At 37.8% G+C, this 20,265-nt stretch overlaps 1 protein-coding gene across 1 annotated transcript in view; it reads left to right on the forward strand.

Annotated features, from left to right (window-relative positions):
- Positions 1-20,265, forward strand: part of LOC150087800 (voltage-dependent calcium channel type A subunit alpha-1-like) — a 1,442,149-nt gene that overhangs the window by 1,094,114 nt on the left and 327,770 nt on the right. Inside the window, exon 34 of the mRNA XM_090369204.1 lies at positions 10,740-10,844. Within this exon, the coding sequence (XP_090225330.1) occupies positions 10,740-10,844 (105 nt within the window). The remainder of the gene's footprint in view (positions 1-10,739; positions 10,845-20,265) is intronic.

The following is a 20,265-nucleotide window of genomic DNA, read 5'->3' on the forward strand; positions in this document are numbered from 1 at the left end:
TCAAAATAATAGAGTAAGCTTATCTGCAAAAAGATCTAAACCGCCCATACATTTCTAGTCCATTTCACAAATATACATGTTCTCAGTTCTAATCTCAATGATGTCCATTTCCACTTGCAGTCTGCCAAACCCCATGTATTTTTTCTGACAGAATCTCAGTTATTGGTTGATTAACCACTGCTCATCTCAGTTGCCCAAATTATTTGCTGTATGATTTCTTTTGTCTCAAAGGTGGTACTTGTGCACATGTCCGTTCCGATATTCCCTGTCAGACACTTGGTAATTTCGAATATCCTCTTTTCAACTTTCTCTGGCTTAAAATCTCTCTACCTCATTCTGTCAAATTCATCTGTTGTTTCTATCATACTCCCAACTCCACTAATCACTTGGAGCTCTTTGACTTCCTCTCTTTGCAACTTGACTTTCTCAAGTCCAACTTTCCTAACAGTGAGGTAATTTTCCTTGGTGATTTTAACGTTCACAACTCCAGCTGGCTTCCATTTTCTAGTCACACTGACCCAGCTGGTCGAGATGCTGAGGCTTTCGCAATTACTAATGACCTTGCACAGATTGTTCATTTACCTACAAGAATACGAGACAATCCTAACCATACAGCCAACACGCTTGATCTTTTTTCTCACAAACAGCCCTTCTACATACATGGTCGAAGTGAGTGGTCCTTTAGGCACCTCAGTTCACAACTTGGTGATTGTCTCTTCTCAAATGGAGCGTTTATCTCATGGCTATTCAACCTCGTGTTGTTTGGCATTAGAAAAATGAATTTATTCCAAACTACCCACCTCTACACCACCAGATGGAAGTTTGTTCCTACAATCAACCACCCTCTGACTGAATGCAAATTTCTGCACATCTGACCAGCAAACATCTTTCCTCAATTTAAATTTATGTCCCCTCATATGTGCAGTCTGAGTATGAAGAAGGATTCCATCAGCATTGAACTTACTTAACCATTAAAGGCCTTAAACACCTCAATTAGATCTAATCACAGGTGTCTAGTCTCAAGATGCTGCAACTTGCAAAACAAGCATTTCCTGGTAAGATCACCCTTTTTCTTTTGATCACCCTTACCACTATTTTTGCTCTTCTCTGCACACATTCCAAAAGATCCATGTCCTTTCCGAAATGAGGCTACCAAACCACCTGTATGCAGTACTTGAAATGTGACCCTAACCATTGCCTTACACAATGGGATTATTACCTCCTTATCCCTGCTGGCAAAATTCCCGTATATCACTGACAAAACCCCACGAGCTGTCTTGGTAGCCTGTGTTCACTGCTCTGAGAACTTCATATCTGACTGCACAATTACTCCCCATGTATTTTTTCTTTCTCCACTACCCTGAGCGCAGTACCACACAGCTGGTATGTTAATCTAAAATTGCTGCTACCTTGCATGTGTAAACTTCAGGTTGCAGTAGCTTACCCTGATTATTGTCAATAACTAGCCTTCATATAATGATATTTATGAAGCCATATGCCTTCATTAATATCATTAATAAATACAGAAAATGATAATAACCCTAGCAATGAAGCCTGGGGGACTCTGCTAATAATATTAGTCCCTTTGATTCCCTTTTGAGAATTGGGGTTACATCTCCAGTCCATAGTGAACTCTTTCTGATTCCAGGGATGCTCTCATAATCATGACTAAAGGTTTGCCTGCCTCTCCTGCTGCCTTCTTTAATATAGCTGTATAGATCTCATCTATACCAGGTACCTTTTTTTACTTTTAGCTTCAACAATTTTTCTTCCACTTCCCTCTCAATTATCACAAAACTTTTCAGGTCTCTGACAGAATTGACTCACTTATGGTATTTCCATTACAAGCAACCTCCATATAACACAGTACTTCTACAATACAGTTTCGCTCTAACACAATTGATAAATTGCGGCAATCCTCACACAACATGGTACTTATATAACATGGTTTTGCTCTTACACGATTAGAGAATTTTGGTAAACTTGCATAACAGGGTATTTTTGAGATTTTGTGTAGGGGAAAACCCTGCTATTACATTGGATGTCATTTTTCAACATTTCCACTCTTTTTGAATCCCTGCTATTGACTTTCTAGTCAAAAAAAATTATTGAGAAATCACTATATTTTATTTTGTTCTGTGCTATTGAACTTGTACTTGTTGAACTTGTGGAAAATTTTAGATTTCAAAGTTTTATTACTATTGGAAAGCACACCAGGCCATCCAAAAGATTTAAGTCATCCAAACATTGAAGTTATATTCCTACCGCCACAGTTGTACTGGGTTAATACAACTTCTTTCATTCAGCCATTAGATCAAGGCATTATATCCACCTTTAAAACTCATTCCATCAGAAAATCGTTACAATGGATTTTGGAAAAAAATTGATTCCAAATCTATTGAAGTAATGGAGGCATGGAAACATTTCTCAATTGTGGACTGTATCAGAATCATAGCTTTATCACTGAAAGAAGTAAAACTGTCAACGTTAAATGAGTGGCCAGAGTCAGTTCATTCAGGAAGTATGATCGAATGGGCAGAAAATGGAATTGGTGCGATAGTAGAACTTGCTACATCGGTAGGAAGGGAAAGTTTGATGATGTGACTACTGAAGCCCTCGTGGATAACACAGTTGATAGAATCGGCCTCCTCCCCACACCGGCTGGAAAAGACCCGAGTTTGAATCCCATCGATGAGGGGAAGAATTTTTATGGGTCTTTGTCACAGTGTGGCTGAATTAGTCAGGCTTGGGTGAGGGTATCATGGTTTTTTTCCCCAGAAACTCAGGTTTTTTGTCCAGCAAAACAGAAAATCGACCTCAGGACACACGCAATTTATAGACAATATACGCAGAGTAACATGGCTTTAATCACCGATGCTCCTAAAAATTTTTAAAAAATATGATTACTGAAGCATTCAAGAATTACTGGCATTAAAAGCAGTCAGCATAGCAGATTTAGTACAAATGAAATTGGAGGTAAAATCAAATCAATTCAGATGATGATATCGCAGATGAAAAGTCTAAACTTCCAAATTTTGCACCAAAAAGCATAGGAGAAGGCATAAAGTTAGCTGAGCAATTAGAATCTTATTTTTTGAATGCAGATTCTTGAATGAAAGGAGCCCAAAGTTCAAAAGGGAGCTTCAAAAATGCTTAGTTCCATACAATGAAATTCACAAAGATTTATCAAGCAAAAGTAAACAAACCCAGATTACTGATTTTTTAAAGAGAGCGAAAGATACATGAAATCTAGAATGGTGTATTTTTGTTAGTTTTGTTAACAATTTGTTAACAGCATCGCCGTAGCCAGGTGGGAAGGAGCAGGTGCGTGGCACATGCTTCTTGATTAGGCCGGGGTTCGAGCCTGTCACCACCAAATACAGAGGATGCGGAAAGGTCAAGGGAATGACCACCGCATATTCCCGGAGAAATATGGCCTTAGTTGCTAATGCTCCTAAAAACCAAATAACAACAACAATTTTGTTAACGAAATAGTGTATCTTTGTTAGATTTTGGAATGTAACCCCCCTTTTTGTACTTTTTCTTAGGTCTGTATAACACGGTTTTGCACAACACAACATTTTACAGGAACCTAATAACCTTGTTATACGAGGGTTACCTGTACTAGAAAATTCCTCATGTGTGAATGTAGATACAAAATACTAATTCAATTTGTCAGAAACCTGAGCTCATCAGCAGTTAATCCATTCTTATCTGGTGGACCAATATGATTTCAACCTCTTTCTTCTACTGTTTATATAAGCAAAGAAATCTTTGCTGCTTTTGTTTGCATTCTTTGCCAGAGTCTTGTCTTAATTTTTCTCACCTTGCCCAACCTCCTCTGTGACTTGACTGGTTTATATCTTTCCAGTAGGCATTTGTATCACCTGATAATTTATATGCATCACATGCATTTTTCTTCACTGCCACAAGCCTTGTCAGCTCATATCACCTCCGTTTAGGTGTGTGCCTTGAACTGTATCCTTAGTTGGTATAAAATGCCTAATAGCTTCTATGATAACATCCCTGAATGCTTCCCATTTAGAATTTTCTGTTTGAAAATTCATCAAAAACTGTTTTAGACCGCTTTACGAAAATCTTCTTTACAAAAGCAAATGCCCTTTCCCTTGCCTCTGACAGTAGTTACATCTTTAAATAAATCTTCCATCAATACATTGTGATCACTGCCATCTAATGGCTCTTTTATCTATAAAGTCTTAATGCATGAAGGGTCACTGCTGATAATCAAATCAACCATGTTGTATTCTTTTGTTGCCTCTCTAACACTGTGGTGTAGGAAACAATCCAGTAAATTCACAGAAGTCTTACTAGTGTGTGTGTGACCAATCCACAAGATTCAGTCAATATCTGGAAAGTTAATTAACATCCACATTATAAGACTTACTGGATTTTTTGGCTCATTCTATATGTTGTTCATTATACTCATAACAGTCATTAGGACTTTAGCACACACCCCTACCCTCATTTTTGTTTTTCTCAGTGCTTATGTCACACCAAACTGACTCAACATTGAACAGGCTACCCATGTCCACTGGATGCATTTTAACTAAGAGCATAAAATAAGTGCTGCTTCTTAACTAAGAGCATAAACCCCCCTTCCTCACCTGTCTGTCCTTTCCGTACACATTGTATTCCCCATATTCTGACGGCACCTCCATAGGCAGGTGGGCAGGAGCAGCAGTGCGTAGCACACGCTTCTTGATTAGACCAGGATTCGAGCCCATGACCACCAAATATGGAGACTGCGGAAAGGTCAGGGAATTCTTTATATCTGAGTGACACCATGTCTCTAATATCCCCACATGTCTGCATTTGATAAATTGATCAGTACTCCAAATTCATTAAATTTATTTACTGTGCTCCTAGAATTAGTGTAAAGACAAACATACCCGCAACTGTTTTTATTCTTAGTAATCCCAATACAACCTATGTATTTGCTTATTTCACGAGTACCCCTGGCAAGTCTTGAAATCCTCAACATCTTGCTTTCCAGACTGCTGTATGTTCTAATAGAAGCATTGAATAAGGCTCTCATCATGTACTCCCTGCCCAAACTATCGTGTCCAGGCAGGATTGCAGACATTCTCAATATCAATCCTAACTTGCAACTTTTTTTTAACATTGCTCTGTACTTGTTAATTAAATCCTCACTTCTTCTACTCTTAATATCATAAGCTTCAACATATATAACAGTATAACCTTTTGTGCCCTTAAAAGATGATGGATTCTGTACATCATCTAATTTAGTCCATGGCAGACATACCCCAGTCCTATTCCACCTGTCCTTTTCTTACACAGTATATTTCCCATGTCCCTGACAATCGAGTCACCAATTGTAGCTACTTCCTGTGGGACCAACTATCTCTGCAGTGGAAGAAGTCTGTGTTCTCTAAACAGCATGTTTTCAAGTATTGGGCTGGGCAGCTGAGTGCTTGATAGGTCTCTCTCTTTTAATCCTTCAAGGGCATCAACTCTATTCTTAAAGTTCTCATATAATCCCATCAGAATGCTGATTTTGTGCTTAACCTCTTCATGCTTAAATAGAAAGGGTGCAAGAATATTTGCTGATGCTATCAAGGCAGTGTTAGGTGGGTCGGAAAACTGCTAGCTTGGGGGGGACAAAGACCAATAGATTGACAGTAGCCACTGGCAGAGGTGAAAGAGATTCTTGCACTGCTTCTATTAGAATGAGCAGAAGCCTGAAAAACAAGATGCATGGTATTTCAGAGACTGCTGGGAGCCATTGCGGTACAAGTAAACACATGGGTTGTGTTAGGGTAGCTAAGAATAGAAACAGGTGCAGGTATACTTGCGTGTACACCAATGCTAGGAGTTTAGTAAATAAATTTGATGAATTTGAGGTATTGCTCAAAACATCAAAGGCAGATATTGTTGGGATATCAGAGACGTGGTGTCACATAGATATAAGGGATGCAGAACTGCAATTTGGGGAGTACAACTTCTACAGAAAGGATAGGCAATATAGGAAGGGGGGAGGGGTTATGCTATTAGTTAAGAAACACATAAAAACCAAGGAAGTGAAGCCAGTCGACATCACTGGACAGTGCAGTGTTGAGTCAGTTTGGTGTGACACAAACATTGGGAGATCAAAATTGAGAGTAGGAGTGTGCTATAGGCCTAATGACTCTGATGAGTATAATAAGGAACTGTACAGGGAAATAGAGTGGGCCAGTAAATCAGAGAGTCTTATAATGGGAAATTTTAATTTCCCAGATAGTGACTGGAATTTGGGGACTGGTTACTCACACGCTAGCAGGGCTTTTGTGGATTTATTGGATGATTGTTTTCTACATCAGCATGTTCGGGAGGCAACTAGAGGGAGTAATACTCTTGATTTGATTATCAGCAGTGATTCTTCACGCATTAAGAATCTGCAGATAAATGAACCACTGGGTGGCAGTGATCACAGTGTGTTGAAGTGGGATTTACTCAAAGAGGTAACTACCATTAGGGGTAAAGGGAAGGGTTATTGCTTCCGTAAAGGCGACTACGATGGACTGAGACAGTATTTAAATTCTATACAGTGGGACCAACTGATGATGTTACCAACAGCAAATTCAAAATGGGAAGCATTCAAAGAACTTATCTTGGAAGCTACTAGGCTTTACATACCAACTAAGAAATATTGTTCAAGGTTTAGGCCAAAATGGATGTCAGATGAACTAATGAGGCATATGGCAGAGAAGAAAATGCATGGGATACTTACAAATTAACACATGACACAGAAGCCTATGATAGATACAAGTTGATATGCAACCAAGTTACAAAGGAGATTAGGCAGGCGAAGGCAGATTACGAGAAATCCTTGGCAAGGGATGCAAAGAAAAACAGCAAAGAGTTCTTTACTTATGTAAACTCTAGAAGGAAGGGGATGAATCAGATTGGTCCACTTGATATTGATGGGTCAACTGTTGATGATCCTGCTCAGGTAGCTAACAAACTAAATGAATATTTTGCATCAACATTCACACATGAGGAGTTATTCAGCGAGGGGAATGCCAGAGGTGTATTCAACTCTAGCAGTAAGCTACAGAATCTTGAAATAACTGGGAGTAAAGTGGAGGAGAAACTGTTGAAGATAAACACAAGAAAGGCACCCGGGGTGGATGGGATCTATCCAGTTATATTAAAGGAGGCAGCAAAGGAAGTAAGCAAACCCTTAGCCATAATTATGAGAGCTTCCTTGGACTCAGGGGAGGTACCCATAGACTGGAAATGTGCAAATGTGACCCAAATTCACAAAGGAGGATCAAAGGCTGACACAAGTAATTATAGACCTGTGAGCTTAACTTCTGTTCCAGGAAAATTAATGGAGGCACCGGTTAAAGAAGCACTGCAGGATCATTTAGACAAGACTTCAGTTATACCTCGGACACAGCATGGTTTTGTTAAGAGGAAGTCTTGCCTGACCAACTTGATTGGATACTATGATGCAGTCACAAAAGAACTGGATGCAGGGAATAACTTTGATATTATATACTTGGATCTTAGAAAGCTTTTGATACTGTTGCACATGGAAGACTGCTACACAAATTGGAGCAGTGTGACATTGGAGGCAAATTGCTGCTATGGATAAAGGGGTGGTTGAGGGGGAGAAGACAGAGAGTGGTAATCAATGGACACTGCTCATCGTGGACTAATGTTATTAGTGGAGTCCCTCAGGGCTCAGTGTTGGGTCCATTATTGTTTTCTGTATTTATAAATGATATTGATGATGGTATATCAAGCTTAATGTCCAAGTTTGCAGACGATACAAAGGTTGGCAGGGTTGTCAAGGACACTACTGACACTATGCTGCTGCAACAGGATCTGGAAAGGTTGAGCAGATGGGCTGAGAGGTGGCAAATGAAGTTTAACATTGACAAATGTAAAGTACTACACATGGGAGACAGCAACCCCAGAGCAACGTATCAACTCTGTGGTACTACACTGACAGTGGTAGAGAATGAAAGGGACTTGGGGGTGGTTGTGCAGGCAGATATGAAGTTCTCTGAGCAGTGCAGACCGGCTGCAAGAGTAGCTCATGGAGTATTGTCAATGATATACAGGAATTTTTCCAGCAGGAATAAGGAGGTGATTATTCCATTGTATAAGGCAATGGTCAGGCCACACCTAGAGTACTGTATACAGGTCTGGAGGCCTCATTTCAAGAAGGATGTAGAGCTGCTGGAACGAGTACAGAGAAGGGCAACAAGATTAGTGAATGGAACAAAGGGGTGCTCTTACGAAGAAAGGCTTAAGTTTTGCAAATTACAGTGTCTGGAGACTAGGCACCAGCGAGGTGATCTGATAGAGGTGTATAAAGCCTTGAATGGTTTAAGCATGCTCAATGCTGATGGGATTCTTCCTCTAGCTCAGAAAAATCACCTGAGAGGGCATAAATTCAAATTGAGGAAAGACAGATGTAGGATAGACGTGCGGAAATTTGCCTTTAGCCAGCGGGTGGTTGGTTGGTGGAACAGACTTCCATCCCTTGTGGTGGAGGTTGATAGCCTAAATAAGTTTAAGGCTCAGCTGGACAGGTATTTTGAACGAACAGAGGGGTGAAGTGGAAGTGGGGTTTTTTTTTTTTTTTTTTTGGCTGATGCTGCATAAGCTTGCTTTCTTGCATCAAATGCCTCTACTAATGCTAATGCTAATGCTCTTTGCAATGAACACACGCGCACACACACACACACACACAAAGGCACCCCATATGGTTTTATCATGTCCTGCTAGAGGTAGCTTCACAAAAAAGAGCACAAGTAACGTACATGACATAATCGTGATTCATAGGAGAGCTACTTTTGGAATTTTTACTTTGTACCAAAGCATTCCTGCCACAATGAGCCTTCAGCTTTGCTACTCTAGTCTGAGGCATGATTTAATCTAACTCTAATTTAAAAATAACACAAAACTAAGAGATCAAAAAGAATGATTCTACAGTAATTCCACTTATTTAACAGCAGTACAACCTATGCTCTTTTAGATTATTCTAGGTACTATGTGATGAAGTCACATTATTAAAACACATTTGTATTGCTATAAAGTTATAGCAAATTTATTTGTAGCCAAAGAGTAATCAAGTACTGGAACAAGTTACCGCCTAGCATTGTAAGGTATTATGTAAGTTTTAAGAAAGATTAGATAAATATTTGGAAGAAGCAGATAAAGTATAAATCTTGGGCTGCATTTTATTTTATTATAGTAAACCCTTGATTTTATGAACTAATGTGTTATGAAATAATGTGTTAAATTGAAAGGTTTTTTTTTTTTTTGAAGCCTTTATACCCCACATAATTGAAAATTTAAACAGCTACTCTATATGCATGTATGAATTAGAAACATAAAATAAAATTAAACCATAAAAAACAAGCTTTTATTTACCTTAACTTTATTGGTTGATACACAGGAACATAGTTAGCAGAAGATAATTTACCATGACTGTATAGTTGTCTGGAAAGGCTTTATTTAGAATTGAAACTAAGAAGCCAAATATGCTGCTGGATCTTCAGAGTGTGACTCCTCAAGCTTAGCCTTGCCTTTTACAACATCTGAGTTTATTTTTTTCACACCATATTCCTCAGGGATGCAGGAAACAGTCTCATCAAAATCTAATTTCTCCAACAGCTTTAATTTATGTGTACTCAGATTCTTTTTCTTTTCACAGTTTTCATAGGGCCATGATGATACACTTTAAGCAAGATTATAATAAAAAAAAAGTGCACAGATAAGCACTTAACAATATGATAGTGAGATCTCAGTTTTCCCTCATGAGCACATAATCAGGATATATTGTTCTTCCAGTGAAGCTTTTTTCTTGCATTAAATCTGAAGTTGATTTATCGGGGTCTGCAAAATTGAGGGTTTACTTTATTATTTTTTTTTTGTCAGCAGATTTGCTTCGCATTTTTTCATGGATACTAATATGCTATGATCTCACAGGATGTGATGCGAGCCTGGCAAAATATTTGCCAGGTTAGGTAAGACCATTGATTAGATTTTAATTTAGATGTAGAGTGTAATCGCTTAGATTACTTGAGATGGGAGTTTTATTGTATAAATTGGGTCATTGGTTAATTATCCTGTGTGGGGAGTCTGCCATAGAATGTTGATTCCTCATCCACTTAGATGATAGCTTACTCTGTAGTTGACCTGAAGTGGGGAAGAGGTATAGAGCTCAGGGATGGAGACAAATCTAAGCAGTTCTTTCTGTAAACTTTCTCAAGCTGGCTCTCTGTGAATTGTGTTAGTTGTTCAAGACTGGGCTGAACTTACTGACCTGGCAGGTATGCTAGTTTGAAACAATTTGATATATTCTATTTCGAACAGCCATATCGATATCAGAAACTTTGGGATTGTGAACTTATACATCTCAGAATTAAAATAGGCTGGTGTGCAGGTACTTCATCTTTTAAATCAATGGCAGATTAACCTTTTGACAATGCCATTTGTTTAAAAGTAGTGCAATACAGGCAACTCATAGTTAAAGTTTGTTATGCTATGAACATTAGTGCTTTAAAAGATTCTAAAACCAGCTTAATATCACTGCATATGTTAATTTAATCAAATAAATCATATACTTCAATTTCTTTTGTAGTTTTGGTTTGTGATTGTATCTTTCAATATCAAATTATTTATAGATAATTTTTCAGTGGCATATGCTGCATACAAACTATTTATATTTATTCACAATATATTTTAATATGTTTTTCAAGCTGATGAAATGGATCTTGCTGACAGAGAACTTAAAGAAACAATCAGAAAGTTATGGCCTTTGCAAGCTAAAAAGATTATTGATAAAATAATGCCACCTGAGGAAGGTAATGAGAATCTGAAATATCTTTAAATGTTGAAGTGGGCATTATTTCCTTTTTAATCATAAAGATGAGATTAATTATTTATAGAATTAATTCACCAATTTTTTTACTTCTTTTATATTTCTACCTGAATTAATTTCTACTTGATTCATTCCCTTTATCAGTGCTCTTCCTCTTTCATTAAAAATTTTAAAGCAATAAATGCCAATTTTATTTTAATGGTTTTCACTCTATACATGAAAATTATTTAAACATATAGTACACTGGTGCAATGTGTTTGTTAAAAGTTAAGAGGATAGCAAGTACTTGTTGAAATCGAAGTTGAATTCTTGTAAGCTGTAATTTTCAGAAAAAACACTAAAAGGAAGGATAAAGGTATTTCTTGGCTAAATGCCCAAGGTATGAAGGAATTTATTTATGCATGGGTAATGCACATACATCATTTCTGCTACCAATATAGTTTTAATGCATCATTTGATTATATCTCATATTGTGAATACCTTCACAGCAAGTTGCCATGGTATTGCATTACCTCAAATAAGTAATGCTTCACCTATGGAGAAGACTAATGTTACTTAATCTTGGTGGATATCACCACCCAGACAGCACCATTTTGAAGCGTATTGGCTTCTCATCGGTCATAACTGGGTTGTCACTCTTGCAAAACATCATATCCTGTTTTGCAAGAGCAACAACCCAGTTATGAAGTATAACTCCACAATATGAGAGATGCCTAATGATGTGCATGTTTAATCTAAAGGTATTTCTTGGCTAAATGCCTAAGAGTATGAAGGAATTTATTTATGCATGGATAATGCTCACACATCATTTCTACTACCAAGGTAGTTTTAATGCATCGTTTGATGATGTGTGTGCATTACCCATGCATAAATAAATTCCTTCATACTCTTAGGCATTTAGCCAAGAAATAGCTTTAGGAAAACACCATCATATTGTGGAGGTATACTTCATAACTAGTTATACTTCTAACTTGCAATAGCGCTAATGCAAAACAGGGTATCTGCCCACCCACCGATGAGAAGCCAATAAGCTTCAAAAAAGTGCATCTGGGTAGTGGTATCTGTCCAGAATAAGTAATATTAGTCTTCTCCATAGGTGAAGTGCCTACTTATTCAAGGTGGTGCAATACCATGGCAACTGATTGTGAAGGTATTCACAATATGAGATATGATCAAACAATGCATTAAAACTACCTTGGTAGTAGAAATGATGTGTGTGCATTACCCATGATGAATAAATAAATTCCTTCATACTCTTAGGCATTTAGCCAAGAAATACCTTTAGATTAAATCACACACACACACACACACACCATCAGGCATGTCTCATATTGTGGAGTTATACTTCATAACTGGTTTGTTACTCTTTCAACTGTGTAGGTATCTAAAAGTGGGTAGGTATCTGTCCACCTACCGATGCAAAGCCAGTAATCTTCAAAATGGTTCTGTCTGGGTGGTGGTATCAGCCAAGAATATGTAACATTAGTCTTCTCCATAGGTGAAGTGTTACTTATCAAGGTAGTGCAATACCGTGGCAATTCATTGTGAAGGTATTCACAATATATTTTATATTGGGAATATCCAAACAAGTGGTAAAACCGGTATACTGTCATGGTAGACCAATTAATGTGGACTTAAATTACACAATGTATATAAAGTGGTTTGGAGGAAAGAAATAGAATTATAAAGGCTATTTCAGAAGAACGCTGCCCATGAAAATATCTGTAGAAAAAGGTACTCAGCAGAACACTAAACATTGAAGTAGTAGGGAGTGAAGTGAGTTTGTAAGTGAACAATCACTTATTAACCTAACTGATCCCTCACTTACAAATTCACTGAACTCCCTACCACATCAATGTTTATAAGTGAGGAATCATTTGTTAACCTGACTGCATTATTTTGTGTATAGCCTGAGATTATTTTGGGGACACCAGTCAAGATGTGGGAATAATGTTCTGTGATAGGGAGGAATTGTAATACACACTAAGTTAGTTACTGGTGAGAAGAAAAGTAAAGCGTGGAGAAAAAGAGAAAACCCTAGTTTTTTTTGATAATACAGAGGAAGTAATATTGTGATATGCATATGCCAAGAACTTTTAGAAAGCAAGGTTATACCAGTAAAGATCATGATCCTGTATATAAATCTGAGTATTTTGAAGATGAGCATGGGAAGACATTTCTTTTCCAAGAAATTAGACAGAACTAGGCTTTAGGGAGATTGCCAGTAAACTATTTTTTTTTAACTCCCCATTGAAGAATGAACTTGAGATCAGAATTTAAGAAATTGTCCAGTTGTGCAACTTGATATCTAAGAATCCGTTGGAAGCATTAAGTTAAATATTATTTAAATTAAATATAATCTAATTGCATTTCAAGAACTAATTCATCATCCAGTGATACTATTTGGAGAACAAGTTTTTTGAATCAAATTAAAACAAATCAATTTCACAAAAAGAAAAAAAGCTTCTGATACTTCTTAATATTACATCTTCTATATATTCAATGGTTGTAATAGTTGGAAGTAAAGAAATAGATATTCTGCAGATCAGTTTTGCCAATTTCAGTGTGAAAACCTATCAGAAACCAATGACTTACCAGACACTATAATAAAAAAAAAAAAAAAAAAAAAAGAATTGATGTACAGTAGTCCTTCAACAGGAAACTTACAAGTGTGCAAGAAATATAACAAGTTATTCCTAGCCATCCTTGGCATTTTAATAATTCCTCATAACAGTGCTAAATGTCAGAGAATATTCAACTAGGTGGGAAAAAAAAAAAAATAATTGAATCTAGATTATCTCTTTCTGATGCAATTTGAAAATGCTCTTGACAGCAACATTTAAAAGGAGATGTAAATTCTGCTACAGTATCTTTCTTGAAACAATCATAATCATCTCATGTCTAACGGACAATCCAAGCAAAAGTCTGCAGAGATAAAAAGTTATATAGTTAAAGCTTAAAAGTATACTTTACTGGTAAACAATTTAATGGCTGTATTTTAATATGAATTGTTGATTTTGTCAATGAAATTTAATTTCTAGTGTGGTGTGTACTTTAAAAAACTTCCTGTTAAAAAAAAAACACCTCCTGCTTTCCTTCTTACAAATACTTAATCTCCAGTTTTTTTGAAAGGCCAAAGTTAACAGCTATGCATCAATATTTTTAAAAATATTGAGAATGAAGGTCCCAACAGTGAACTCTGAGGACCTCACTATAGTCCAAGAAGAGTACCATCCATTAAAAACCTAAAAAACTAAACTCGGTCTTCTTCCACTCAGCCATCCCTTTATCCATAGTAGTAACTTGTCCCCAATGCCAAAATGATAACCACTCTACTGCTCCAATTTTTACAAGTTTTTCATGCAGAAAAGTATTAAAAGCTTTACTGGAATCTAAGTTATCAAAATTATCTTTTGCATCCAACTCTTTGCCGCCTCCGTAGCTAGGTGGGAAGGAGCAGTAGTACGTAGCACACGCTTCTTGATTAGACCGGGGTTCAAGCCCGTCACCACCAAATACGGAGGATGAGGAAAGGTCAGGGAATGACCACCGCATTTCCCGGAGCAATATGGCCTTAGTTGCTAATGCTCCTAAAAACCAAAAACAACAAACAACAGCATCCAACTCCTTTGTTACTGCATCATAGTAGCTAATAAGCTTGGTCATCCAAGATATCCCTTTAACATATCCATGCTGTAATTACTTATAACTACATTCCTCTGAAGATAATCCTACATTAATTTTTTAACCATTCACTCCATTATTTGCCCTGAAACAGAAGTCAAGCTTATACATCTATAATTCTTCACTTTACCCTTTATGAATAGGGAAGACATTTTCACATTTCTAGTCTATAGAGTTCTCTCCTGAATCCAAATATGCTTTCATGATTATGCCTATGGAATGATTATTAATTATTGTTTACTTACCTCTATTAAATATAAATGGGTAAATTCCATTAACCAAGTTGCCGTATTTATCTTTGGCCTCAACATTTTATCTTCCAGGGCACCTCCGTAGCTAGGTGGGAAGGAGCAGCAGTGCGTAGCACACGCTTCTTGATTAGACCGGGGTTCGAGCCCGTCACCACCAAATACGGAGGATGCGGAAAGGTCAGGGTTGACCACCGCATATCCCGGAGCAATATGGCCTTAGTTGCTAATACTCCTAAAAACTAAATAACAATAACAATTTTATCTTCCACTTTCCTCTTAGTTATCGCAAAATCATTAAAGTTGGTACCTCTGGTATACCCATCCCTTAACATTACTTCATGCGTGGGCGCCTCCGTAGCCAGGTGGGCAGGAACAGCAGTGCATAGCACACACTTCTTGATTAGACCGGGGTTCGAGCCCATGACCACCAAATACGGAGGATATGGAAAGGTCAGGGAATGACCACCACATATCCCCAGAGCAATATGGCCTTAGTTGCTAATGCTGCTAAAAAAAAAAAAAAAAAAACTTCATGTGTGAATGTGGATGCAAAATATTTCTTCAGTTTGTCAGCAATCTGAACAGGATCCATTCGTATAATTTTTTCACTAGTTATGCCATTCATATTTAGTGAATTATTGTTCATCTCCTTCCTTCTAACGTTAACATAAGCAAAGGTTTCCTTGTATCTCTTCTTTGCATTTCTATCCAAAGACTTCTTGTAATAGGTCTTAGCCTGCCTAAGCAGTCTAAGGCAGATTGCAAGAAGTCATATTTATACTTGCTGTATGTTTGTGTATCCCCTGATAATTAATAATCATCATATACATTTTTTTTCTGTGCTAATAGGCTAATCAGTTCATCTGACAACCTTTTAAGTAAAACCATGAACAGTATCTCTTAATTGGTATAAAAAGTTTAGTAGCTGCTACAATTATTTATCTGAATGCTTACCAATTTAGATTTTACACTTGGAAATTTTAAAATTTAAGACCATCTTAGTCACCTTTACAAAAGGCAAAATCCCTTCCCTTTACCTTGATGATTTATATCTCTGAGTAAATCCCACATTAATATATTATGATCACTGCCACCTAGTGGTTCTTTATCTGGAGATCCTTATTGCCTGAAGAGTTATAGCTGATGGTCAGGCCAAAAGTATTGCTTTCTCTTGTTGCCTCTGTAACATAAGCAGTCATTTAATAAATACGGAAAAGTTCTAGTACTTTGTAAGTGACCAACCCACAAGTTGCAGTGAGTATCGTGAAAGTTAAAATCACCCATTGTATGACATTCAGATTTTCCGCCTACTCTGTTTATCTTTATCCTGATTTGTTATACTCATCACAATCATTTGTTCTATTATAACATACTCCTATTCTCATTTTTTTTTTCCTAGTACTTATGCCAAACTAAACTGACTCAATGTTACATTGGCCACCCAGTTCTACTGGTCTGTCTTAGGTTCCATGTGCTTCTTAACCAAGGGCATATAAACAAGTATATTTGCAAATATTATAAAAAAAAAAAGAAAAGAAAAAAAGAAACTATTTTACATGAAACAAGTAAATGCTACAATTAGGGCAAATTCTTAGAAAGGTGCAATATTGATCCCTGTAGACACCCAATATTTAAATAAAATAAAAGGAAAAACATGATATACACCCCCACATGCATTGCTGGTAGGGGTGCATGTTGCTTTGTTTTTCTTTTTTTTATTTTATTGTTCATTTTATTTGAATATTGGGGTGCCTTCATATACATGTAGTGATATTGCAGCTTTCTAAAAACTTACACTAATTGTAGCATTCATTGTTTTATGGTAACGTTCCTTTTTTAATAACAGTTTTGTACACATAACCACACTTGTCTAACTGTAAGAAATATGTGCATCTGATTTTGCTCCTGGTAACCCGCATTGATTTTGCTGTTGGCTGCTGTATGTATGTCCTCCCGATATAAGCAGTGCAAAAAACAATTTCACCTCTGCATACATCTCCTGTTAAACTATCTCTCATCTATGTATTTCCCAAGCTAGCAATTTTCTGACTCGTCTAACAGGCCTTGATAGCATTAGCAAATTCTTGCATCCCTTCTGTTTAAGCATATCCAATCCCTTTAAAATTAGTCTCTCCTGTTAGCAAGCATAGACCATGCTGAAAAAAAATTTTCCCCCACAAGCCCTCTGCAATCTCTGGCTGAATTGATTGACAAGCTCTGATCATGTACTCCCTCCTGTCATTGTGTGGAAAAAATTTCAGACACTTACAAATTTAATCCTAACTCTGCCTTTTCTCAACATGGTCCTATACCTGTTCAGTTAAATCATGAGATTTAATATCAATTTCTTAATATCATTATTACTGTGTACAATATCACCTTATGTTCCCTTAAAAGATGACATGCTCTACATCTTTAATTTCTGCTCTTCTCCCTGCATATGTACTCTGATTCTATTACAGCTATCCTTTTTGCACAATATATTTCATTTCCTGTTTCTCTGACTGACAGTAGTCACTAACAATAGCTACTTCTTGTGGAACCAGTGCTTTCTGCCATTAGGATTGTTGCCGAGTTAGCATTAGCATTAGTAGAGGCATACGATGCAAGAAAGCAAGCTTATGCAGCATCAGCCAGAAAAAAAAAAAAAACGCTCCCATTTTATCCCTCCATTCTTTCCAAATACCTGTCCAGCTCAGCCTTAAATTTATTTAGGCTATCAACTTCCACAACAAAAGATGGAAGTCTGTTCCACCAATCAACTTACCCGCTGGCTAAAGGCAAACTTCCGCACATCTATCTTACAATTGTCTTTCCTCAATTTGAATTTATGCCCTCTCAGGTGATTATTTTGAGCAAGAGGGAGAATCCCATCAGCATTGAGCATGTTCAAACCATTCAAGGCTTTGTACACCTCAATCAGATCACCTCGCAGGTGCCTAGTCTCCAGACACTGTAATCTGCAAAACTTATGCCTTTCTTCGTAAGAGCAATCCTTTGTTCCATAATAAGAAACTGTACAGGGAAATAGAGTGGGCCAGTAAATCAGAGAGTCTTATAATGGGAGATTTTAATTTCCCAGATATTGACTGGAATTTGGGGGCTGGTCACTCACACACTAGCAGGGCTTTTGTGGATTTATTGGATGATTATTTTCTACATCAGCATGTTCGGGAGGCAACTAGAGGGAGTAATACTCTTGATTTGATTATCAGCAGTGATTCTTCATGCATTAAGAATCTGCAGATAAATGAACCACTAGGTGGCAGTGATCACAGTGTGCTGAAGTGGGATTTGCTCAAAGAGGTAACTACCATTAGGGGTAAAGGGAAGGGTTATTGCTTCCGTAAAGACGACTACAATGGACTGAGACAGTATTTAAATTCTATACAATGGGACCAACTGATGATGTTACCAACAGCAAATTCAAAATGGGAAGCATTCAAAGAACTTATCTTGGAAGCTACTAGGCTTTACATACCAACTAAGAAATATTGTTCAAGGTTTAGGCCAAAATGGATGTCAGATGAACTAATGAGGCATATGGCAGAGAAGAAAAATGCATGGGATACTTACAAATTAACACATGACACAGAAGCCTATGATAGATACAAGTTGATATGCAACCAAGTTACAAAGGAGGTTAGGCAGGCGAAGGCAGATTACGAGAAATACTTGGCAAGGGATGCAAAGAAAAACAGCAAAGAGTTCTTTACTTATGTAAACTCTAGAAGGAAGGGGATGAATCAGATTGGTCCACTTGATATTGATGGGTCAACTGTTGATGATCCTGCTCAGGTAGCTAACAAACTAAATGAATATTTTGCATCGACATTCACACATGAGGAGTTATTCAGCGAGGGGAATGCCAGAGGTGTATTCAACTCTAGCAGTAAGCTACAGAATCTTGAAATAACTGGGAGTAAAGTGGAGGAGAAACTGTTGAAGATAAACACAAGAAAGGCACCCGGGGTGGATGGGATCTATCCAGTTATATTAAAGGAGGCAGCAAAGGAAGTAAGCAAACCCTTAGCCATAATTATGAGAGCTTCCTTGGGCTCAGGGGAGGTACCCATAGACTGGAAATGTGCAAATGTGACCCCAATTCACAAAGGAGGATCAAAGGCTGACACAAGTAATTATAGACCTGTGAGCTTAACTTCTGTTCCAGGAAAATTAATGGTGGCACTGGTTAAAGAAGCACTGCAGGATCATTTAGACAAGACTTCAGTTATACCTCGGACACAGCATGGTTTTGTTAAGAGGAAGTCTTGCCTGACCAACTTGATTGGATACTATGATGCAGTCACAAAAGAACTGGATGCAGGGAATAGCTTTGATATTATATACTTGGATTTTGGAAAGGCTTTTGATACTGTTGCACATGGAAGACTGCTACACAAATTGGAGCAGTGTGACATTGGAGGCAAATTGCTGCTATGGATAAAGGGGTGGTTGAGGGGGAGAAGACAGAGAGTGGTAATCAATGGACACTGCTCATCGTGGACTAATTTTATTAGTGGAGTCCCTCAGGGCTCAGTGTTGGGTCCATTATTGTTTTCTGTATTTATAAATGATATTGATGATGGAATATCAAGCTTAATGTCCAAGTTTGCAGACGATACAAAGGTTGGCAGGGTTGTCAAGGACACTACTGACACTATGCTGCTGCAACAGGATCTGGAAAGGTTGAGCAGATGGGCTGAGAGGTGGCAAATGAAGTTTAATATTGACAAATGTAAAGTACTACACATGGGAAACAACAACCCCAGAGCAACGTATCAACTCTGTGGTACTACACTGACAGTGGTAGAGAATGAAAGGGACTTGGGGGTGGTTGTGCAGGCAGATATGAAGTTCTCTGAGCAGTGCCGACGGGCTGCAAGAGTAGCTCATGGAGTATTGTCAATGATATACAGGAATTTTTCCAGCAGGGATAAGGAGGTGATTATTCCCTTGTATAAGGCAATGGTCAGGCCACACCTAGAGTACTGTATACAGGTCTGGCGGCCTCATTTCAAGAAGGATGTAGAGCTGCTGGAACGAGTACAGAGAAGGGCAACAAGATTAGTGAATGGAACAAAGGGGTGCTCTTACGAAGAAAGGCTTAAGTTCTGCAAATTACAGCGTCTGGAGACTAGGCACCAGCGAGGTGATCTGATAGAGGTGTATAAAGCCTTGAATGGTTTGAGCATGCTCAGTGCTGATGGGATTCTTCCTCTAGCTCAGAATAATCACCTGAGAGGGCATAAATTCAAATTGAGGAAAGACAGATCTAGGATAGACGTGCGGCAATTTGACTTTAACCAGCGATTGGTTGGTTGGTGGAACAGACTTCCATCCCTTGTAGTGGAGGTTGATAGCCTAAATAAGTTTAAGGCTCAGCTGGACAGGTATTTTGAATGAACAGAGGGGTGAAGTGGAAGTGGGTTTTTTTTTTTTTTCTTTTTTTTTTTGGCTGATGCTGCA

Source organism: Mastigoproctus giganteus, chromosome 3, assembly GCF_048544385.1.
Source record: "Mastigoproctus giganteus isolate SK-2022 chromosome 3, ASM4854438v1, whole genome shotgun sequence".
NCBI lineage: Eukaryota > Metazoa > Arthropoda > Arachnida > Uropygi > Thelyphonidae > Mastigoproctus > Mastigoproctus giganteus.